Source organism: Ranitomeya variabilis, chromosome 5, assembly GCF_051348905.1.
Source record: "Ranitomeya variabilis isolate aRanVar5 chromosome 5, aRanVar5.hap1, whole genome shotgun sequence".
Lineage (NCBI taxonomy): Eukaryota > Metazoa > Chordata > Amphibia > Anura > Dendrobatidae > Ranitomeya > Ranitomeya variabilis.
The window spans coordinates 282,828,365-282,850,783 of NC_135236.1; the positions used below are offsets into that span (position 1 = coordinate 282,828,365).

Genomic DNA, 22,419 nt, shown 5'->3' on the forward strand with positions numbered 1-22,419 from the left:
TAATAAAGTGGTCGGTGAGTGTATATGGCACAGCTATGGGGCAACGGTGCAGAGCACTATATGGCACAGCTATGGGGCAACGGTGCAGAGCACTATATATATATGGCACAGCTATGGGGCAACGGTGCAGAGCATTGTATATATGGCACAGCTTTATGTGGAGTATCTATGGGGCAACGGTACAGAGCATTGTATATATGGCACAGCTTTATGTGGAGCATCTATGGGGCCATAATGAACGGTGCAGAGCACTACATGGCACAGCTTTATATGGAGCATCTATGGGGCCATAATGAATGGCATGGAGCATCTATTTTTAATTTTGAAATTTACCGGTAGCTGCTGCATTTTCCACCCTAGGCTTATACTCGAGTCAATAAGTTTTCCCAGTTTTTTGTGGCAAAATTAGGGGGGTCGGCTTATACTCGGGTCGGCTTATACTCGAGTATATACGGTAGTTTTAAGCCAGAATTCTGTAGAGAAACTGACTGAAGAATCGGAGCCTTAGGGTTTTATATGAACAATAAACATTTATTAGACCAGGACAGGAAAATGTACACGTGTATATAATATATACCTGGCGCACGCATTTTGCTAGATCACTAGAAAACACATTTGTACACTATTATTCCGTTTCTGTTGTTTGTCATCAGAGTATATTTGCCCAGCTACAGCCTATGCGATGATGCCAAGTTTATTTTACATAGTGGTGGAGAAAAGATGCAGCTCCATATTTTATTAAATATTTTAATTCATAACAGTTCTGGTAGAAGTAAGAGAAGGATAGAAACAATTAAATAAAAGGGCACAAGATAAACAAGTGGTTTGATGGGTATAATTCCAATGCCAAACATCTTTCTACACTGTGTGCAAAATTATTAGGCAAGTTGTATTTTGATCACATGATACTTTTTATACATGTTGTCCTACTCCAAGCTGTTCAGGCTTGAGAGCCAACTACCAATTAAGTAAATCAGGTGATGTGCATCTATGTAATGAGGAGGGGTGTTGTCGAATGACATCAACACCCTATATAAGGTGTGGTTAATTAGGCGGCAACTTCCTTTCCTTTAGCAAAATGGGTCAGAAGAGAGATTTGACGGGCTCTGAAAAGTCCAAAATTGTGAGATGTCTTGCAGAGGGATGCAGCAGTCTTGAAATTGCCAAACTTTTGTAGCGTGATCACCGAACAATCAAGCGTTTCATAGCAAATAGCAAACAGGGTCGCAAGAAGCGTGTTGAGCAAAAAAGGCGCAAAATAACTGCCCATGAATTGAGGAAAATCAAGAGTGAAGCTGCCAAAATGCCATTTGCCACCAGTTTTGCCATATTTCAGAGCTGCAACGTTACTGGATTAACAAAACGCACAAGGTGTGCGATACTCAGGGACATGGCAAGGTAAGGAAGGCGGAAAAACGACCACCTTTGAACAAGAAACATAAGATAAAATGTCAAGACTGGGCCAAGAAATATCTTAAGACTGACTTTTCAAAGGTTTTATGGGCTGATGAAATGAGTGTGACTCTTGATGGGCCTGAAGGATGGGCCAGAGGCTGGATCAGTAAAGGGCAGAGAGCTCCACTCCGACGCCAGCAAGGTGGAGGTGGGGTACTGGTATGGGCTGGTATCATCAAAGATTAACTTGTGGGACCTTTTCAGGTTGAGGATGGAGTAAAGCTCAACTCCCAGACTTGCTGCCAGTTTCTGGAAGACAACTTCTTCAAGCAGTGGTACAGGAAGAAGTCGGTATCGTTCAAGAAAAACATGATTTTCATGCAGGACAATGCTCCATCACATGCATCCAACTACTCCACAGCGTGGCTGGCCAGTAAAGGTCTCAAAGAAGAAAACAATGACATGGCCCCCTTGTTCACCTGATTCAAACCCCATAGAGAACCTGTGGTCCCTCATAAAATGTGAGATCTACAGGGAGGGAAAACAGTCCACCTCTCGGAACAGTGTCTGGGAGGCTGTGGTGGCTGCTGCACGCAATGTTGATCGTAAACAGATCAAGCAACTGACAGAATCTATGGATGGAAGGCTGTTCCACTCCAACTTCCAAAAATATTAAGCTTTGATATTTATGAGCCTTTTGGGTTGATTGACAACATAGTTGTTGATCAATAATAAAAAAAAATCCTCTAAAATACAACTTGCCTAATAATTCTGCACACAGTGTATATATTGGACACGTATGACATATTAGGCCGGTTTCACACATCCACATATCATGGTCCTGCTGACTTATAAGGGTCAGGACAAGTATGACCGGCCGTGCACCATCGTCTGCGATTTGCAGATATACAAAACCAGTGTTGAGTATTATGCAAAAAGCACAGCTCAAAAATCAGAAGTTTCAGTACAACATTCTTATTAATAACTATATAAAAACAAATAAAATGCTCTTTTTACACTGCAGTAAAAAAGGACTTCACAAAAGTTTCTTTGTACAGATTTGGAGACAGACTACTAAAGAAAATACAGTGTGAATATCATAAGTCAGACTGGTGGAGGAAGGCCTGCCAAGAGTTCTATGAATCCTAAAATATTAGATAGAGTCCCCTGTAGATATATATACAAAGCGTCTGCATTGTAGTTGACAGAAAATGCAGACCGATCTTTCTATATACATCTTCTCCATAGACTTCTGCATGTCACCTATAATACAAAGAGCTGCGTCCTCTAGTTCTGACATTGGGTGGGTGCCTCAGAAGGCAAATATCGCCATATCTGCAGTACAGGAAGATCAGACTGCCCGTGTCTCTCGTTACTTCGCTATCTATGCTCTTTTGAAGACTTCCAATCAAATTCTTTGCGTAGATGGAGGACAACATTGTACAGATGTGACTGTGCCTTGGCAGTCAGACTCAGTCCTCAAACCATTTGCTTTTCTTAACTGGGACAGAGCTATTGGGCTTTCCCAGGATCTTCCGCTTGTACTGCTCCACCAGCTGGTTGAAGCGAGTCTCTTCCTGGTTTCTTTGTTGCCTTTTTTTCTTTGAAGGTTCCTGGAATAGAGACAATATTTTAGATACATGAGAGTCTAAAGAGCTGCCATCTTCAACTATGCTGAAAACTCAATGCTCCTAGATCCCCTATGTGTTCCCATCAGTAGTTCCTCCTTAGGTTTCCCTTAAGGAGGGAGCCACTTTGTACATTAACCCCTTCAACCCCCGGGTCATTTTGCCTTTTTTCCCCCCATTTTCGCTTTTTGCTCTCCGTCTTCCCAGAGCCATTTTTTATTTTTCCGTTTTCTGTGTGAGGGCTTGTTTTTTTTGTGGGACAAGTTGTACTTTTGAACGACACCATTGGTTTTACCATATAATATACTGCAAAACGGGAAAAAAATTCCAAGTGCGTTGAAATTGCAAAAAAAAAAAGTGCAATTACACAGATTTTTTTTAACCATGCTAAAACTGACCTGCCATTTTGATTCTCCAGGTCAATATGAGTTTGCAGATACCAAACATGTCCAAGTTCTTTTTTTTGTGCAAGTGGAAAAAAATCCAATGTTTATATTAAAAACAAAAAAAGCGCCAATTTCTGAGTCAAGTAGTGTCTTCACTTTTAGGGATCTGTGGCTGAGTGAGGGCTTATTTTTTGTGCGCTGAGGTGCCATTATTATTGACACTATTTTGGGGTAGATACGATCTTTTTATCGCCTGTTATTGCAATGTTGCAGCGGTCAAACAAAGGTGATTCTGGCGTTTTGATCTTTTTTTCTTGTCACGCCGTTTATTGATCGGATTATTTTTAGATTTTGATAGATCTGGCGATTCTGAATGCGATGATACTAGACGTGCATTTTTGACTTTTTTTGTTTTATTTTGAAAGGGGTTAAAGGCTGGAGATTTTACCTTTTAGGTTGTTTAAAATTCCTGTAAACGCCCGGCTGCCATGCCAACCCATTGGCGCAACACTAACATGTGACAGGAGAGCGCCGATGGACGGAAGTTAGTGATGCGCTTCTGGTGCGAGAATGTTAAACGCCCCTGTCAGAAAGTGACAGAGGCGTTTAACATGTTAACAGCCACGGATGGATAGCAATTCCACCCACAGCTGCTAGGGGCACATGACATCAGCTATCATGTGCCGTAAAGATGCAGGCTCAGCATCGGAGATGGTATCAAAAGGGGAAACGCGATATATGACGTATATACACATCAGATGTAAGTCTTACCAGTGTCACTTTGTGGTAATAACTCTGGAATGCTTCAACGGATCCCACTGATTATGAGAATGTTTTTGTACTTTGTTAGTGGTAAATTTTGGTCGCTATTATTGTTGTTTATTTATGAAAATATCAAAAGCTTGACAAAAATAAAAAATAAAAAGAAAATATCACAATTTTAAAACCTGGAATTTTTATGCCCTTAAACCAGATAGTTATACCACACAAATAACATTTCCCACGTGTCTACTTTACGTTAGCATTATTTTTGAAACAATGTTTTTTTGGTAGGAAGTTAGAAGGGTAAGGCTGAGTGCACAAGATGCGTTTTTAATGAGTTTTTTTTCCGGGCGGAATTGGCACAAAAAAGCTATGGAATCCTGAAGTGCTGTGCACATGACCAGTATTTTTCCTTTCAGGATTTGCTGTGCATTTAAATCCGCAGCATGTGAATTCTTTGTGCATTTTTTAACCACTGAATGCACAGGAAAAAAAAACGCAACGGAATTTTCTGCAGCATTTCTGCTGCCAAGAGATGCAGAAACCTTGCAGAAATTTCTGAAAGAAATTACACAACGTGCGCACATAGCCTTAAACTCATCAGCAATTACAATTTTTATCTTATTTAATTTTTAGGGACCGCATCACATTTGAAGCGACTATGGGGGGCCTATATGACAGAAAATATCCAAAAGTGACACCATTCTAACAACTGCACCTCTCAAGGTGCTCAAAACCACAGAAGTTTATTAACCCCTCAGGTGCTTCACTGGAAATAAAGCAGTATGAAAGGAAAAAAAAATTACATTTTATTTTTCCCCACAAAAAGGTAATTTCAGCCCCAAATTTAGCATTAACACAATATGTTGTGTGATATCTCCTGATTACACCAATACCCATATGTGGTTGAAAACTACTGTTTGGGCGTACAGCAGGCTCGAAAGGGAAAGAGCGCCATTCGACTTTTGGAACACAAAATTGGCTGGTATTGGTAGCAGAACTCATGTCGTGTTTGGAGAGCCCCTGATGTGCCTAAACAGTGGAAACCCCCACATCCCATAAGTGACTCCATTTTGGAAACTAGACCCCTCAAGGAATTTAACTAGACATGTGGTGAGCGCCTTGAACTTCCAGGTGAGTCACAGAATTTTATAACATTGAGCCATGAAAATATCTAAAAAAAAAAATTATCGCCCCAAATTTTATATTTTCACAAGGAATAACAGGAGAAATTGCACAAAAATTTTGGGGGTACTTTTTCTTCTGAGTACATTGACACCCCAATGGGCGCAATGCAGGGCTTGGAAGGGAAGGAGCATCATTTGATTTTTGGAGTGCAAAATGGTCTGTAATAGATTGTGGACATTTGTATTTGAAGAGCCCCTGATGTGCCTAAACAGTCGAAGAATTACATTTTTACCAGTATAATGTTGTTATAGCCCCAGATTTTACATTTTCACAGAGGGAAATAGGTAAAAATGACTACAATTTGTCACACAATTTTTTGTGAACGTGGTAATACCCCGTATGTGGCTGTACAGTACTGTTTGGCCACATGGCGAGATTCGGAGGGAAGGAGCGCTATTTGACTCGTAGAGAGCAAATTTTTGTAGAACAATTAGCAGACTCTATATACAGAGCCACTAAGTGCTAGAAGAGCAGAATCCCCCCTCAATTTACCCCAATTTGGATATTACACCACTCTGGCAAATCATCTACAGGTATAGTGATGATTATTCTAACAATGGATGTTGTTAAGTGAAAATGCAAATATACCATTGTTGTTCCCAGCTTAAGCTGCCAGAGACACGTACCCCAAAAATTCACACACCCCATAAGTTAAGTGGGTTCTCTTCACTACAGTAATGCCAAACATGTGGACGATAACTGTGGATTAGGCACACTGTGGGACTCAGGATTTGTCATTTGGATTTGGGAGCACCGATTTTGCTGGATTTCTTTTGGTGGGAGTCACATCCCTTCTCCAGAGCTTTTGTGCTACGTGTAATGGGGATACCCCCTATATTTCTGTTAACAGATGACAAACCTGAGTGAGAATTTGATTTTGTGGGTTGAGTAGAAGGTTTTTGGTGGCGTTTTGGATCACATTTATCCTGTGCTCTATGCTGAGCACTTATATCAAGGATTCCATCTAAATGTACCAAATACGTGATTCGGATGAAACCCCCAAGAGATCCATTCCATAATGAGGCAGTAGCGTTACTCAGGAATCTGTGTGGCTTCTCTTTGGTGGTAGCCGGCTTTTAAGAGCGGCACAAAGCTGTGGCAGACCTGATTTTACGCACACCTAAAAAGATGGACACCAACAGATCATAGGCCAGACGGCGTGCATAATGTCTCCTTCTGTTTTATTATAAGGAACCTTCTGCTGGGAGTTTCGTCTGAATCACGTATTTCAGATATTTACACAGAAAACCCAGTGTAAGAGCTCAACAAGGAGCGCAGGATAAATGTGAGATGAACCTTGCAGCAATCTTTAGAAGCCAGAATGGAGAAATCAACAGCAGGTGAAAAATTGGATTTATTTTTTACGCCGCTCCTAGTGCGGTATAAGTGTTTAGACAATTTTATTCCTCAGGTCGGTGCGATTACAGCAATACCAGATTTATATAGTTTATGTTTGGCTGCTGTTACACCAAAATACTTTTTTTGTTTTGTTTATTTTACAAAGGCACGTTTTTGCATTGTCATATTTTGAGAGCTATAATTTTTCCATATTTCTGCCAACAGTCATTTGAGGGCTTGTTTTTGCAGGATGAGTTTATGTTTCTATTGGAACTATTTTTCGGGCGCATAATATTTTTAAATCGCTTTCTATTCCAATTTTTGGGAGGCAGAATGAACAAAAACTAGTAACTCAAAAATTGTTTTTATTTTTTAATGCCATTCCGCCTGTTGTAAACATGATAAGGCAGCTTTATTCTTCGGGTCAGTACGATGACAGCGAAAGCATTTTTATGTTGCTACTGCACAATAAACACAATTTTTTCCCAGTGGTATGTCGAAAAACCATAGTTTGCCATGTTTGTTTTTTCACAGCGTTCACTAAAGGGGTTAACTAGTGTGAATTTTATAGATTGGGTCGTTGTGGACACAACGATATCAAATACGTGCACTTTTTTTTTTTTTTTTTACAAAAATGTTTTTATGGCTATAAGATATATGTTTTGTATTATTATTTTAAGATTTGTATGTTCAATTTGTTTTATTAATCAATATTGAAAATACAGAAAAATAACATTCGACCAAACATCATATGATCAAATAAGTCACGCAGGACTTAAAGCTTTTAATGATGACAATATTCATGCAGAAATATAAACAGATCGCTCAACATTGCAGCTGCAAAAAAAAATAAAAATCTACATTTTCATATCAGCATATGAAAAATTATTCTGAAAATTCCAACATAGAGGGTAGGAAGAGAAAGCGGGAAAGAAAATGTTTAGGGAGGGTGGGAGGATTAGAATGCAGAAGAAGGATGAAAGGGGGAGGGCTAACAGAGAGAATAGGTATGGAAAAAGGGAGGGAGGGGAAGATGAAGGAAATGAGACAATCTTGAGGTAAGCACACAGCACCAACCCAGAATCAAGTCATGTGAGAACGACCCATCTATTTGAATCTACTATATAATTGTCTAAGGGTCACTTCCGTCTTTCCATCCTCCTGTCTTTCTTTCGGTCACGGATATTCATTGGTCGCGGCCTCTGTGTCATGGAATCCATGTCGCTGATTGGTCGTGGTAAAACGCCCACGACCAATCAGCGATGCGCACAGTCCGGAAGAAAATGGCCACTCCTTACTCCCCGCACTCAGTGCCCAGCGCCCGCATACTCCCCTCCAGTTACCGATCACACAGAGTTAATTCCGGCGGTAATGGACCGCGCTATGCCGTGGGTAACGCACTCCGTAACCGCTGCTATTAACCCTGTGTGTCCCCAATTTTTTACTATTGAGGCAGCCTATGCGGCGTCAATAGTAAAAAAAAATGTAATGTTAAAAATAATAATTAAAAAAAAACAAAAAAAACCTGCTATACTCACACTCCGTAGTCCGCCGAGCCGCTCGCGCCGGCCGCCATCTTCCGTTCCCGGCGATGCATTGCAAAATTACCCAGAATACTTAGCGGTCTCGCGAGACCGCTAAGTCTTCTGGGCAATTTCACAATGCATCCTGGGAACGGAAGATGGCAGCAGCCGCGCAAGCGGCTCCGCAGAGCTTCGGTGGATCCCAAGCGTCGGTACCCGCTTCCTGGATCCAGGCGCCAACAGAAGGTGAGTATATAACTAGTTTTTACTGGTTCCAGCCAGCTAACGCTCGGCATGCTCATTACTATCTAATTAACGCTGCTAGTGATTAAACTAAAGTAAATAATGACAACATTCAATAGCGCTTACGCAGGTGGTAAATTAACTTAAAATGAAGTTAACAATAATAATTAAAAATCAGAATACTACTAATACATTTTATTCACAGTGTAAAATCAAAAGCAAACTGGATTCGTGTGGTAATGTGTGGGGGCAGAGCCTCGTGTGGTAATGTGTGGGGGCAGAGCCTCGTGTGGTAATGTGGAGAGACGGAGCCTCGTGTGGTAATGTGGAGAGACGGAGCCTCGTGTGGTAATGTGTGGGGACGGAGCCTCGTGTGGTAATGTGTGGGGACGGAGCCTCGTGTGGTAATGTGTGGGGACGGAGCCTCGTGTGGTAATGTGTGGGGACGGAGCCTCGTGTGGTAATGTGTGGGGACGGAGCCTCGTGTGGTAATGTGTGGGGACGGAGCCTCGTGTGGTAATGTGTGGGGACGGAGCCTCGTGTGGTAATGTGTGGGGACGGAGCCTCGTGTGGTAATGTGTGGGGACGGAGCCTCGTGTGGTAATGTGTGGGGACGGAGCCTCGTGTGGTAATGTGTGGGGACGGAGCCTCGTGTGGTAATGTGTGGGGACGGAGCCTCGTGCGGTAATGTGTGGGGACGGAGCCTCGTGCGGTAATGTGTGGGGACGGAGCCTCGTGCGGTAATGTGTGGGGACGGAGCCTCGTGCGGTAATGTGTGGGGACGGAGCCTCGTGCGGTAATGTGTGGGGACGGAGCCTCGTGCGGTAATGTGTGGGGACGGAGCCTCGTGCGGTAATGTGTGGGGACGGAGCCTCGTGCGGTAATGTGTGGGGACGGAGCCTCGTGCGGTAATGTGTGGGGACGGAGCCTCGTGCGGTAATGTGTGGGGACGGAGCCTCATGCGGTAATGTGTGGGGACGGAGCCTCATGTGGTAATGTGTGGGGACGGAGCCTCGTGTGGTAATGTGTGGGGACGGAGCCTCGTGTGGTAATGTGTGGGGACGGAGCCTCGTGTGGTAATGTGTGGGGACGGAGCCTCGTGTGGTAATGTGTGGGGACGGAGCCTCGTGTGGTAATGTGTGGGGACGGAGCCTCGTGTGGTAATGTGTGGGGACGGAGCCTCGTGTGGTAATGTGTGGGGACGGAGCCTCGTGTGGTAATGGGGGGGCGGGATTGTGTGGTAATGTGGGGGGGTGGGATTGTGTGTGGTAATGTGGTGGGGGGCGGGATTATGTGTGGTAATTTTTTGTGTGTGGTAATATGGTGGGGGGCAGGATTATGCATGGTAATGTGGTGGGGGGCGGGATTGTGTGTGGTAATGTGGTGGGGGCGGGATTATGGCTACTGTGCAGGGGGCGGGATTAGCGAGTAATCATGATGCCTTATATATAGATTTTAATTCTCTTTTTTTTTTTTTTTTTTTTTTACAGGGATAGCATGCCCACATTGCTATATACCTGGGCTGCGCAATGTACTGCGTGGGCTGCGCAATGTACTGCGTGGGCTGCGCAGTGGGCTGCGCAATGTACTGCGTGGGCTGCGCAATGTACTGCGTGGGCTGCGCAATGTACTGCGTGGGCTGCGCAATGTACTGCGTGGGCTGCGCAATGTACTGCGTGGGCTGCGCAATGTACTGCGTGGGCTGCGCAATATACTACGTGGGCTGCGCAATATACTACGTGGGCTGTGCTATACACTACGCATACATATTCTAGAATACCCGATGCGTTAGAATCGGGCCACCATCTACTAGTTTATAAAAATCCACTGAGGCCTTAAACAGGATCCAGTCGCTCCACTATTTCCTAAAATTATCACCGCGTCCATTTTATCATTTTTTTTTTTTTTTTAATATTTTTACAATTTGTTTTTACTCGGTCCTTATGTGTGACTAACTTTCATGGCTCTAATCGCTGTTATAATGCATTACAGTGCTGTACTGACAGAAGCCTCTTAGACCATGCTCTGAGCATGGCCTAAGAGGGCTTTCCTTTCCTTGATGACCCTGGGGCGGGGGAGGTCAAGTCACCATGATAGCCTTGGGTTACCATGGCAACGATCAGGCAGTCACAATGGAGCGAATCTGAAAGAAGAGGGAGCCCTCTCTCCTGCGGTGATTGTGTGAGAGGTGCTGATATGTCAGCACCTCCTGCACGATCATGTGATTGGTCAGTCAGATTGAGCGATCTGAGTGCGGGGACCGATGACATCCCATGCCGCTCAGATGACAGATCTGATCCACGATGGGCATAGCATGTCAGGATATGAGACCTGACTATGCCCATCATTCGTCATAAAGGAGTTAACTAAACCAGCACCTATCACTATTGGTATATTAAAGCAGTTCTCCACCAATTTTATATTCTAGCATAAGTATGGCTTTAACTATGGTTATTATGGAATGCAAAGTTTTAAAAGGACAAACTATTCTTTGCATTCTGCAACAGTCAACACAACGACTAACGACATACCCGGTTTCCTGTTGATACCAGCTTTTGCTGCTTTCGGCTCTGTCCCTGAGCTTTGGGTTTTTTGGGTGGTAAGTGTTGAACTTTCCCCTTGTCACGTGCTCTGGAAAAAAAGAGATGTTAAGAGATCAGTAAAGCTTTCGGAATCAGTCACAGGGGAGGTTTAATGATATTAGTACACATGTAAAACATAAAATAATTCCGCATTAAACAGTTTGGTGGGAATGTATTCAGACCAATCTTAAAAGGCATGCTGGAGGCACATTTTATTTCTGGTGTGAATTATAGTAAATTTGTTCAGCCGCACATTTCCACCCTTCCTGCTAAGCTTTGCCCCAAAAACAGTGCTTCAAGAGAGTGAAATTTCCCCTGCTTTATCTGAAGGCAATGCCATACAGTCCACGGGGTGAAATCCATTCAGATACAGCAAGAATAAAACACAGAACCACTAAACAATAGCCTAGGTTTTCATATGCTGCACCTTTACATACGATAGAGAATTTTCAATACATATCAGAAATGGAATAACAATGGCTTGAAGTAATCAGATCTCCAGGAAAGTTTGGCAGGCTTCTGCACCATCTGTTTCCATTTAAGGGGGGTTTCCAGGATAAACATTTACCTCGGCAGATGCTTGAATGTGAATAAAACAAACCCACCTGTTACTCACCCTCCCCTGATCCATTGCCAGCTCTCAGCCATTGGTCCGGAAATTGTCATTACTGCAGCCAGTAAACAACTGCAGTGCACGTCACTGGTATAGCCAATCATTGAGCTCATCGGCTCATCAAAAGGAGATTCCTACAGTACCTTAAGCACTAAATTGAAGTCCCAGGGTGAAAAAGGATGATAAAGGAATACTTGGACCTCTGCCTCATTGAAAGATTGAACAGGTGACTTGGAAGCCAGCAGACCCCAATAATACAGAGCGGGCCAAGGTCTGACCCTTAGAGCTGATACTTAGATGAAGTCTTTATCAAGATGTCGTCATGATATGGTATTGGTGGTGTCAGATAATTCAGGATACGAAGGAATGCATCCTTGATTTCTATAGCGGACATTTGCTCTACCTGTTCCAAGCCATCCCAAGGAATTCTAATATTCACATAGGAGGTTGTGACACTTGAAGTTCCGAATAGGGGCAAACTGACCCGTCCTTCATGGGAATAACAAACGTTTTTGAATAAAAACAGTTATAACATTAGAATGAGGAACTGTGATCACCCATTGTGAAGAATATGGGGGGAGATGTAATTTCATGTCAACCGACTGCATCATATCCGTGTGAAGTTGAGACAGGACATCGGGCTTACTAGGTGGCCCAGCTTCAACAGCTCCAAGTGAAAAAGCTCACACCTTCAGCAGCCTAGTTGATACCAAGACCTTCCTGGAAGGATGAATTACCTGCCGGGACTCCACACTGTGAAACTGATTCAAACAAACTCCCCAGTCAAATGGGAGCCGTAATTTCATAATGAGTGTATGGCGTTATTGTATGTCCTAGCCATATACCGGTTACAAATCCGAGATCTCGCGAACGCCTGCCAGGGTCTTAATCCGTAATCAGTTTCAGAGCTGGGTTTGGTCTTCAAGCGTAACGGGGGCCCGGCTGGATCCGATGGCCCCAAAAACTCCGCCCTATGACCTTCGGTTGAGAAGTTATGATCTATCAAAGGTTTGGAGTTTCAGCTACAAGTGCCCAGTGGAGGGAATCTAGGACCATCCTTGCGTTGGAAAGGCCCTTTGTTCACTTCTAAAGAGTGTGTGTGTGCGTGTGTGTAGAAACTGGAAACAGCTGGCAGACCACACCTTCTATGTGGTCCAGCTTGAAGGCTGAACCGGTAACTGGCTCATGTTTCACCTGTTTGTTCTTTTTGTACTACCACCTGTATTTGCACATCTCGACCATTGTATATGTACACTGTTCAAAAAATAGAGGGAACACAAACAACACAATGTAACTAGAAAGTCAATCACACTGTGAAATCAACCTGTCCAGTAATGAAGCAACACCAATTGTAAATCAATTTCTCCTGCTGTTATGCAAATGGCACAGACAACAGGTAGAAATGGCAATTAGCAAGACAACCCCTATAAATAAGTGGTTTTGCAGGGGGTGAACACAGACCATTTCTCTGTTCTCATTCTTATTGGCTGTTTTGGTCATTTTTAGCATTGTGTCATTGCTCTCACCCATAGAGGTACTCTACAGAAGCATGAGGCGGTCTCTATAACCCACAGAAGTTGCTCAGGTAGTGCAACTCATCCAGGATGGCACATTAATGCAAGATATGGCAAGAAGGGTAGTAGTGTGTCACAGTGTCCAGAGCAGGGTAGCAGTGTCTGTCAGTACAGTGTTCAGACCATGGAGCAGATACCAGGAGATGTGGAAGGGGCCGTGGGAGGACAACTCAGCACCTTGACCGATATCTCCTCCTTTTTGCAAGGAGCCCAACACTGTGCAGGGCGATTGGCATTTGCCAGAGAACACCATCATTGGCAGATTTGACACTGGCACCCTGTGCTCTTCACAGATAAGAGCAGGCTCACACTGAGCACGTGACAGATGTGACAGTGTCTGGAGACGATGTGGAGAACGTTCTGCTGCCTGCAACATCCTCCAACATGACCAGTTTTTGCAGTGGGTCTGTAATGGTGTGGCTAGACATTTCTTTGGAGGGCAGCATAGCCATCCATGTGGTAGCCAGAAGTATCCCGAATGCCAGTGGGTACCAGGATGAGATACTCAGAACCATTGTGAGACCATATGCAGGTACAGTGGGCCCTGGGTTCCTTCTGATGCATGACAATGCTAGGCATGTCCTGCACGTTCCCCAGACCTGAATCCAAATCAGGTGTTGTAGGGATGTCATACAGGCGCATGGAGGTCACAGACACTACTGAGCATCATTTCCTTTTCTTGAGGCATTTCCACTGAAGTTGGATCAGCCTGTAATTTTATTTTCCACTTTGATTTTGAGCATCATTCCAAATCCAGACTTCCATGGGACATTAATTTTGATCTACATTGATCATTTTTACTTTTTTAATGTTTTCAACGCATTCCACTACGTAATGAATAAAGATTTGCAACTGGAATATTTCAGTGATATCTAGGATGTGGCATTTATTTTGTTTCTTTTGTTTTATTTATTTTTTGAGCAGTGTATATCCATTGTGTATATAGTGTTTTTTCTAATGTGCCCTGAAGGCAATTAAATCTACAAATTTAACCTTGGGCTGCTCTTTTATCTCGAGCCACGAGTCCACACGTCCGTGTGCTGTTTAACTTCACATGCTATCGGGTCTGGTTTCTGTCCCGATATAATCCCAATAATGGACCAGGCTTATATCCAACAAGGAACTTGTAGCAGTCCTACCAGGCTGACAAAGCTATATTTCTCTAGTGCTAGTGACAGGGGTTTCTCAGCCTGTCAGGGTTGTGAGCGAGTGTTCTACCACGCCAGTGGCTGCGTGGGGCACCCCTCTTACTTCCCGTGCCTACCTGGGCCTTTGTGGACAGAGGAGTCTGTAAAACCTATGCCAAGCTGACCTTACGTGTCCCCAAGGAGAGTGGATCATCACAATGGTGAAAGTGGGGAGACACTACCGCGTGACGCCAGGTGGGGCTGTGAAGCGAGGTCCTTCACATCCATTGTTCTAAATATGAGAAACCCCTTGAGACGAAGGATGTCCATGACCGCTGCCATGACCTTCGTGAATAGTCTGGGGGCAGACGCCAGGTCAAAAGGAAGGGCTATGAACTGATAAAGATCCTCCTGGATCGCACACCGTAGGAACCTCTGATGCTGAACACAAACAGGAATTAAGGAATTCTCCCGGTTCATGGAGGCGATTACTTAACGTAGGGACTCCGTCCCGAAGTGGCGGATCCGAACATGACAGTTCAATCGCTTGAGGTCCAAAAATCAGACGGAGCGATCCGTCTTTCTTCGGGACTATGAAAAGAATAGAGTAGAACCCCGAAAACCATTCGTTTGGGGGGACGGGTGCGATTACTCCTGTGCGTGGTTGGGAAGAGACGCCTGAAGAACCCCTGGGGGAACCCCGGCGGGCGAGACAATATAAAACGTCTTCCTGGTGGAGAAGGAAAGTCGATTTTGTACACAGAAGTCACCATTCTCTCTCGAGATTGAAGCGACCTTTTCCTATTAAAAGGAAGTTTAGGCTTGGACAGGGGATGCAAGGTGGCATCAGAAATTATTTGATCCAACTTGGACCCTAAAAGTCTAGAGCATTGGAAGGCAAGGCCAGTGAGGAACTTTTTTGATGGCAGAACCGCCTTCCACGCTTTCAAGCAGAGAATACGGCGAATAGCAACGATGTTGCAGGTAGCCCTGGCGGCGCAACCATCTGCATTTAAGGAAGTGGTCACAAGATTTTTGCCGGCATGGGCAATCAGATGTGCCATCTCATCCGGAGGAGCTGCCGCTAGAAAACCCTGACGAAGCATTCTTGCCCAGGCAGACAAGGACTTTGCCACCCAGGTTGGAGGCAAATATGGGACAGAGGTAGGCGCCAGCTGTTCCAAAGGCTTATTTAGCCAAGGATTCAATCTGTCTATCCGTAGAATCCTTAAAAGATGCACTGTCCGGTAGAGACAAGACTGCCGTGGAAGACAGGCATGAAACCGGCGGATCCACATTAGGAGATTCATCCCATTTACCAACGAGGTCTGGTCTAAGGGGATAGAGAATATCAAGCTGCTTCCTTCCTGGGAAGCGCTTTTAAGGGTGTTCCCAGTGTTAGACATAATCGCTTCAAATTCCCTGTGATTAGGAAAATTCCGGGAAGGACAGTTTACCCATTTGAAGGAAAGAGTGCTTCTGAGCAGGTGCCTCATCCTCCTTTAGGTTCAGAGTTTGGGTAATTGCCAAGATAAGGCTATTGACCATCTCCTGCATCTTTGAGTGAGTTCTGGTCCGTATCAGACTCAAACTGGGAATCCACCTCCGACTCAAGAGCCGCCTCCGTTGGAGGGGGCATGGGGTGAGGAATGCATGGACCTGCAGAACTAGAGGAAGAACTGGAAGGTGCCCGCTTCATTTGCTTTCTACCCGATTTGACCCTGTAGAGGTCGCGGTCAGGTGCGTGCGAATTACCATGAGAGGCGTTCGGAGCACTGATTGCAGGAGTGGAAGTGGCAACAGCCCACTCCAGAGGGAGGGGGGTGCTCTCATCCCGGGCATTAGGGTGCTCCTGTGGGGCAGATATGGTGGAGGGGTTGCAGGACAGGCAGAAAGCTGAGGGCTGGCCTTAAGACCACTTAATTTTGCAGAGGTCACAGGCGAAGTGAATTACAGTGGGCTTAGAGGGGCAAAAAGAAGCCTCTCTGTGGTTGGGCATAAGTTGAGCCTTGGGGATCCTGCAGACAAAAAAGAACAGAGCCTACCTGATTCTAGCGACAACCAGCAGAAAGAGCTGTGGAAGGTGTCTGCAGAGAGCGCAGGATATAGCTGTGTACCCCGTGAGCAAAGGACCAGCAGACCTGCAGAGCACGCAGGATATAGCGGTGTGAAGAGGCTGATGCAGACTCTGCTTGTCCCCACACTGCTGCAATCTGCTGGCCGGAAAAAGAAAGAAAGCATCCAATTGGCTGACACGCCGGGGGCGAGGACAGCCAGGACAATCTGCTGGCCGATGAAAACGAAGGTGCCCTTTCGATTGGCTGACATGCCGGGGCCATGAACAGCCGGGAAGGAGAAGCTCCGTGATGGGAGCGGAAGAAAGTGCGCCGAAAAACGCTCTGCGAGAGTAGTGGCCAGCTCAAAAGAAGAAGAGGAGAAAGACATGTCCTATTGGATAAAAAAAAGAGCGCGTGATTTAAATGCACGCCGGTGACTAGCTAAAGGAGAGCAGGAAAGATGCTGCCACCAAAGGGAAGGGGGGTGCACAACTGCTGGGTCTGCCTATGGGAAACATGGCCGTGCCCGCCAGCTGTTCCCTACCACTAACGCCACCCTGTCCCCTTGGGATGAAGGGACAGCATACCCCGGGATAACACCTGCCGCTGCGGAGGGATGGGTGGGAGACATAACTGCGGTGAGTCCCGGTGGGAGACATACCTATGGTGAGTCCCGATCCCTCTGCAGCGATGAGGATCACATCAGGAGCCCTCGGGTGGGAGAGGGTCACAGGAATCCGGGATCCTTCTTCCCGCACCATCACCAGATGGTGCAGAAGACGGCATCAACCCCTTACAAGAAGGGGGAGGGCACCGCTGATGACCACCGTCTTCCTCCCACCCCTGTCCGAGGAGAGGAGTGGGGTGGGGAAAAGGCAAAGGACTGGCCGCCAGGAATCATCCTGAAACACTCGTAAAAGTGACAGGGGATAAAGTACTGCCTCCGAGTCCGAGAGTGGGCGATGTGGGTGACACCACACTGCTCTCTCGGTCACATAAGTGTGGGAATACAGGGTGAGAAATTACACCGTTACCCTGAAGACAAAGGAACCTGAAAGACAAAAGGAAAAGATTAATAAAACACAACAGGTGACCTGAAAAAGAAAAGACGGATCTAGGATCAGATCCAGGTCTGACACCCATAGACACTAAGCTTAAACTGAGGTACTTGGTGCCTGTCGGTGGGTGTATACTGCGGAGGAGGAGCTATTTAACTTTTTTTGCTTAGTGTCAGCCTCCTAGCGACAGCAGCATACACCCATGGTTACTTGTGTCCCCCAGTAAAGTGATAAAGAAAAGCCAAGTTCACGTCGCAGATTTGCTTTACAGATTCCACACAGCAAATCCTCAGCAATTTACAGTATAATACAAGCAAATAAGTCTCAAAATCCCTTTGACACATTGCAAAAAAAAAAAAAAACAACTTGTACAAAAAAAAAAAAAGCATGCCGTGTATTTTAAATTTACAAAATGCTCATTCTTTTGTGGATTTTCATTGCATATTTCCAACCCTAGTCATGGAATAGGGTTAATTTCACAGCTAAACCCACAAGTAACCTGAGAATTCTGTCTGTGGATTTGTGGTCAAATCCACATCGAAAAATATCCACAACATTTGAACATAGTCTATATATTAGATATAACAGTTCTCCATGAATTACTGTGACTTTCACTTTCCTTAACTTTCTACTTCTGTTATAGTGTATATTTATTTAAAAATTACGTCATTTAGATGTCCGTGAATCACATAAAGGATTTATCGGACTATAAAACACACTTTACCTAAAAAAAATTTGTAGGAAGTGAGGGGTGCGTCTTATAGTCCAAACGTAGCTTACCGAGGGGTTGCGGCAGTGGTGGAGCGGGATCACAGGAGGCATGGTCCCTTCCTCAGAAACCTGGCAGGAACAGTGTGATGCTGCGGCCTGGTGTCAGAAGTGTGGCAGAGCAGAGTGCATTGCTTTCCCAGAGGCCATCTTCTTGAAGCCGTGGGGGCTTCTGATGCTGCCGGCTTCCTGAAGAAGGGACCATGCCTCCTGTGATCCCGCTCCATCGCCACCTTCCCCCAGGTAAGATACCTTAAATTCAGGCTAAAAGACTAGCCCCCATTATATATATATAATATATAATATATATACACACCACAACACACAATCTTTTTTTCCCTATTTTCCTCCCCAAAATTTGGGGTGCGACTTAGGGTATGTGTCCACGTTCAGGATTGCATCAGGATTTGGTCAGGATTTTTCATCAGTTTTTGTAAGCCAAAACCAGGAGTGGAACAATTAGAGGAAAAGTATAACAGAAACATATGCACCACTTCTGCACTTATCACCCACTCCTGGTTTTGGCTTACAAATACTGATGGAAAATCCTGACCAAATCCTGATGCAATCCTGAACGTGGACACATACCCTTATAGTCTGAAAAATATGGTATGTGTTCTTTCCATGATTTTCACAAAACACGCACCCATTATAGTCAAGGAGGCTGTTCATATTCAGTGTATATTTGCAGACTGTGTCCGGGAAAAAAATTCATGGAGACTTTTTTTTTTTTTTAATTGGCATCACAGGTGAAACTGGACAGCACACGGATGGCATGAAAAAGTACAAATGTCTGAATGAGGCCTTAACCAGTAGGCACAGATCCGACTGAAAGATGTGGCTGGTCTCTTGACTGTAGCCTTTACTCTCATGCATGTAGTCCACTGGTTTCACCACAACACTAACAAAATAAGGTAAGTATGGGGGGAAAGGGGGTTCAATTATGTCATTCTAATCTCTGCTGTAAGTGAAGCTAACACACAGACCTTTTGGTTCAAGTTTCATTATTTTGACCCATAATTTTCTCATGAATAGGATAGGCTGCTCAATATACAGGCTACTTTTAGAAAGCTTTGCATAATGCACCCTCTACAGTATATGATAAAATATACTTTCTTCCTGCTAAAAGTAGCTGGAGTTCAGCACATTTGCAGCTCTGCCATGGGAGAACTCGACAGCACCAGCCACCAAATGAAGGTCAACCATGCTCCTTATCTGGGCAGCCTGCTTGACTGTGCAGCCATTTTGATATATTATGAAGTAGTATCCACCCCAGTGTTTGCCTGTCTTTGTTCCTGACAGTGGTTTGAGAGGTGATATCTAGACATTTACTAACCGTAGCTCAGACATTGGAACATGAACCTTAGGATACCCCTTTTTCCCCAATAAGGTTACGTCAAAATTGTAATCATCTTAACCTAGACAGTGCAGACACCATCATTACATTAAAACAAGACCAAAAACAACTGATCATATAGAGCTATGGAAAGTCAGCATAGAATGGGGGCCAGTGTTGTCTTACCTTATCTTGGGACCAGTATGAGAGGGCAGGGCTAGAACCTTTCTTCTCTTCTTGCCATCGGGAAGCTCTTCTTGCTCCATTATGTCTTTAGTTTGGAAACCTGACCACTGAGTCTTAGCAGACGACCCCAAATTTCCTTCTGTTCTCATCCCTTCGGTATTAGCTGGATGCGGCCTTTTCATTGGTTTCTGAGTGGTCAAATTGGTTAGTTGCGGCTTATGCGATGTTCCCTGCGTGGAGGTGCCATCCTTGTGAGCATTTTTGTTTTTTTGAGGATTTGGTTCTACTTTTCTTTGGGCAATCGGAATTGGAGGATTGTTGCCCTTATTGTTTTTCGGTTTCTTTTTTGCATTTGGCTGTGCAGGCTGTACTGTGGTGGTATTGATTGCTTGTTGTTTAGCCTGTTTTTGTCTGAGTATCTCCTGAAATTTAAATGTAAATTAATGTTAATTCCCTGCTAATATAACTCGCCATTTAGATTCACAGGTGTATATCACAACAGCATACAATAGAAGAGGTACTCATTCATTGACATGAAAAATGCTTATGCTTTTCGATTGGGGGTGTTATCACCAAGTTACAGATATTAGATATTCTACACTGCCAGAAGATACTGTCATTTCTTATTATATGTTAGGATGCGGTTAAAACCATATTTTTTTTACATTTATTCCTCTCACAGACTTTAAATGTTTGGGTGGTCTCGCCCATACTCTAGTGATGTTCTACAAAATAACTGCATAGGAGCACATACACACGATCATGTAGGTGCAGGAGTGGGGATCCAGCTGTCGGACACAGCCAGACTCCACATAGAGAGGGCATAGACTATTTATTACTGTCTCTGTATTCTCCATCGCTGCATACACAGCGATAAAGTAGTACTGTGCATGCATTAGTAGAACGAACTAACAGCACTTTCGCCTCAATCCAGGTTATCGCTGTCCATCGTAAGGGAGGAGGAGCTGCTCGGTCAAAGAAGATCCAGACAGCTTTGTTACGTAGCCAGGAGGCTGGATTCCCTGTAACTGGGAATAAAATTCCAGCCCCAGTTAGAAGGGAAATAAGATGAAAATAAAAATATTTACATATTGAAATGCCCCCCCAAAAAGGTATTTTATGACCTTATGGGGAGTGGCACAATATGTATAATAAAATGAATAAATAAAATCTAACAGGTAAAAAATAATAAAAATGAAAATAGTCAATCCAAAACACTGTTACAAGTTTCACCCCCATAAAAAAAAGGGTCAAAATATAAAAATTGTTACATAATTGCGAATACCTTTTTTAAAATGTATTTCAGAGGCGCTTTGTTGGCATAAAAAAAGTGAAATGTACACATGAAAAAAAAACAATTATTTCCCTTATTTTCCCACTGATGTCAACAAATATTTGCAGAGTTAAACATAACAAAAAAAGAGAGTATAACCGTGACATAAAAAATGAAGCCCCGTGTAGCAAGAAGTACTTGAATTTCCGATAGAGAGAGAAAAAAAAAAAGTTACAGCTGTTTGAACCGCATGTACAAAACACAAAAAAAACAAACAAAAAAAAAACACAGGAAAATGCACCTGTCAGGAATGGCCTGGTCTTGAACTGATTAATAACATATTTCTATATGGAATTATTCTTTTTAACTCATTCCTGCACATTGTTCAATGTCACTAAGGTTTATGACTCTTAATTACCGGTATCTCGATAGCTGATGAGGCTTAGTATTCAAAATATGTCCATATCAAAACTAGGCATTTAGTCATTAGTAAAGGATCAGATAGGTTACCATATATGAGTCCAGACCTCTTCTCCAGCAGTACTGGGCACGTATGCACAGTCCCTATAAAGCCAAGGCCTGCACTCTGCACTTCACTCTGCGAGCCTTTCTTTAGCTAGCGCCATGCTGGTGATTAATTGGTATAAAACAGGTTTTCTTTTTTTGTGCATTTAGGTTATAGTGAGCTCAAATTAAGATTTTTATATTTTACTACTGTAGAAAAAAAGAAAAAGCTTTCAAATAATTGAAATTGTAGCCCCATATTCTGAGATATTCCAGAGCTTTTATTTTTTTAGTTTCGTATTGTTTGAGCTGTGTGAGGGTTATTTTTCAGAGGACGAGCTGTGGGTTCTAATCTGTACTATTTTAGGGTACATACACTGTGATTTCTCTTTCTTTTTGGCAATATGGCAAAGGTGACAAAAAAATAGCAATTTTCTGACGTACTTTTCAGGAAGGGCTTAAACAAATTTACATCTCAAGTTACAGACTGAATTCCCTTAGCGCTTGAAGAAGAGTCACCAAAGCCATGTCACATGAGTGATATAGCCTGGTCTATGTGACGGATTTTTTTTTTCTTCTTTCAGCAACTTACACCAAAGTTTTCCTAAATTTTATCTATATAACTTAATATTGCTGATAAATACAATTTAACATGGCAGGATATGAACACCGATCTGTCAATGCAGCCATCTGGATCCGAGTTCCAGCCTTTGGATGCAGAACTGTACAGTAGACTGTAACATGCAGTCCTGCAAAGACATTCAGGGTAGCAAAGGCCACTGTGGACTATTTAGAAATACTCTGGATTTGCTGCATGTTGCTCCCTTCTCATTGCAGAGGGGGACATCTGCATTATAAATGGACATGCTGAGGATTTC

General features: G+C 43.8%; 1 protein-coding gene across 1 annotated transcript in view; it reads right to left on the bottom strand.

The window, feature by feature from the left end:
* Positions 1-520: 520 nt before the first annotated feature.
* RBM28 (RNA binding motif protein 28) overlaps positions 521-22,419 on the bottom strand; it is a 59,713-nt gene continuing 37,814 nt past the window's right edge. Inside the window, exons 17-19 of the mRNA XM_077264373.1 lie at positions 19,765-20,186; positions 10,995-11,094; positions 521-3,008 (exon numbers count right to left, since the gene is read on the bottom strand). Of these exons, the coding sequence (XP_077120488.1) occupies positions 2,868-3,008; positions 10,995-11,094; positions 19,765-20,186 (663 nt within the window). The 3' untranslated portion in view covers positions 521-2,867. The remainder of the gene's footprint in view (positions 3,009-10,994; positions 11,095-19,764; positions 20,187-22,419) is intronic.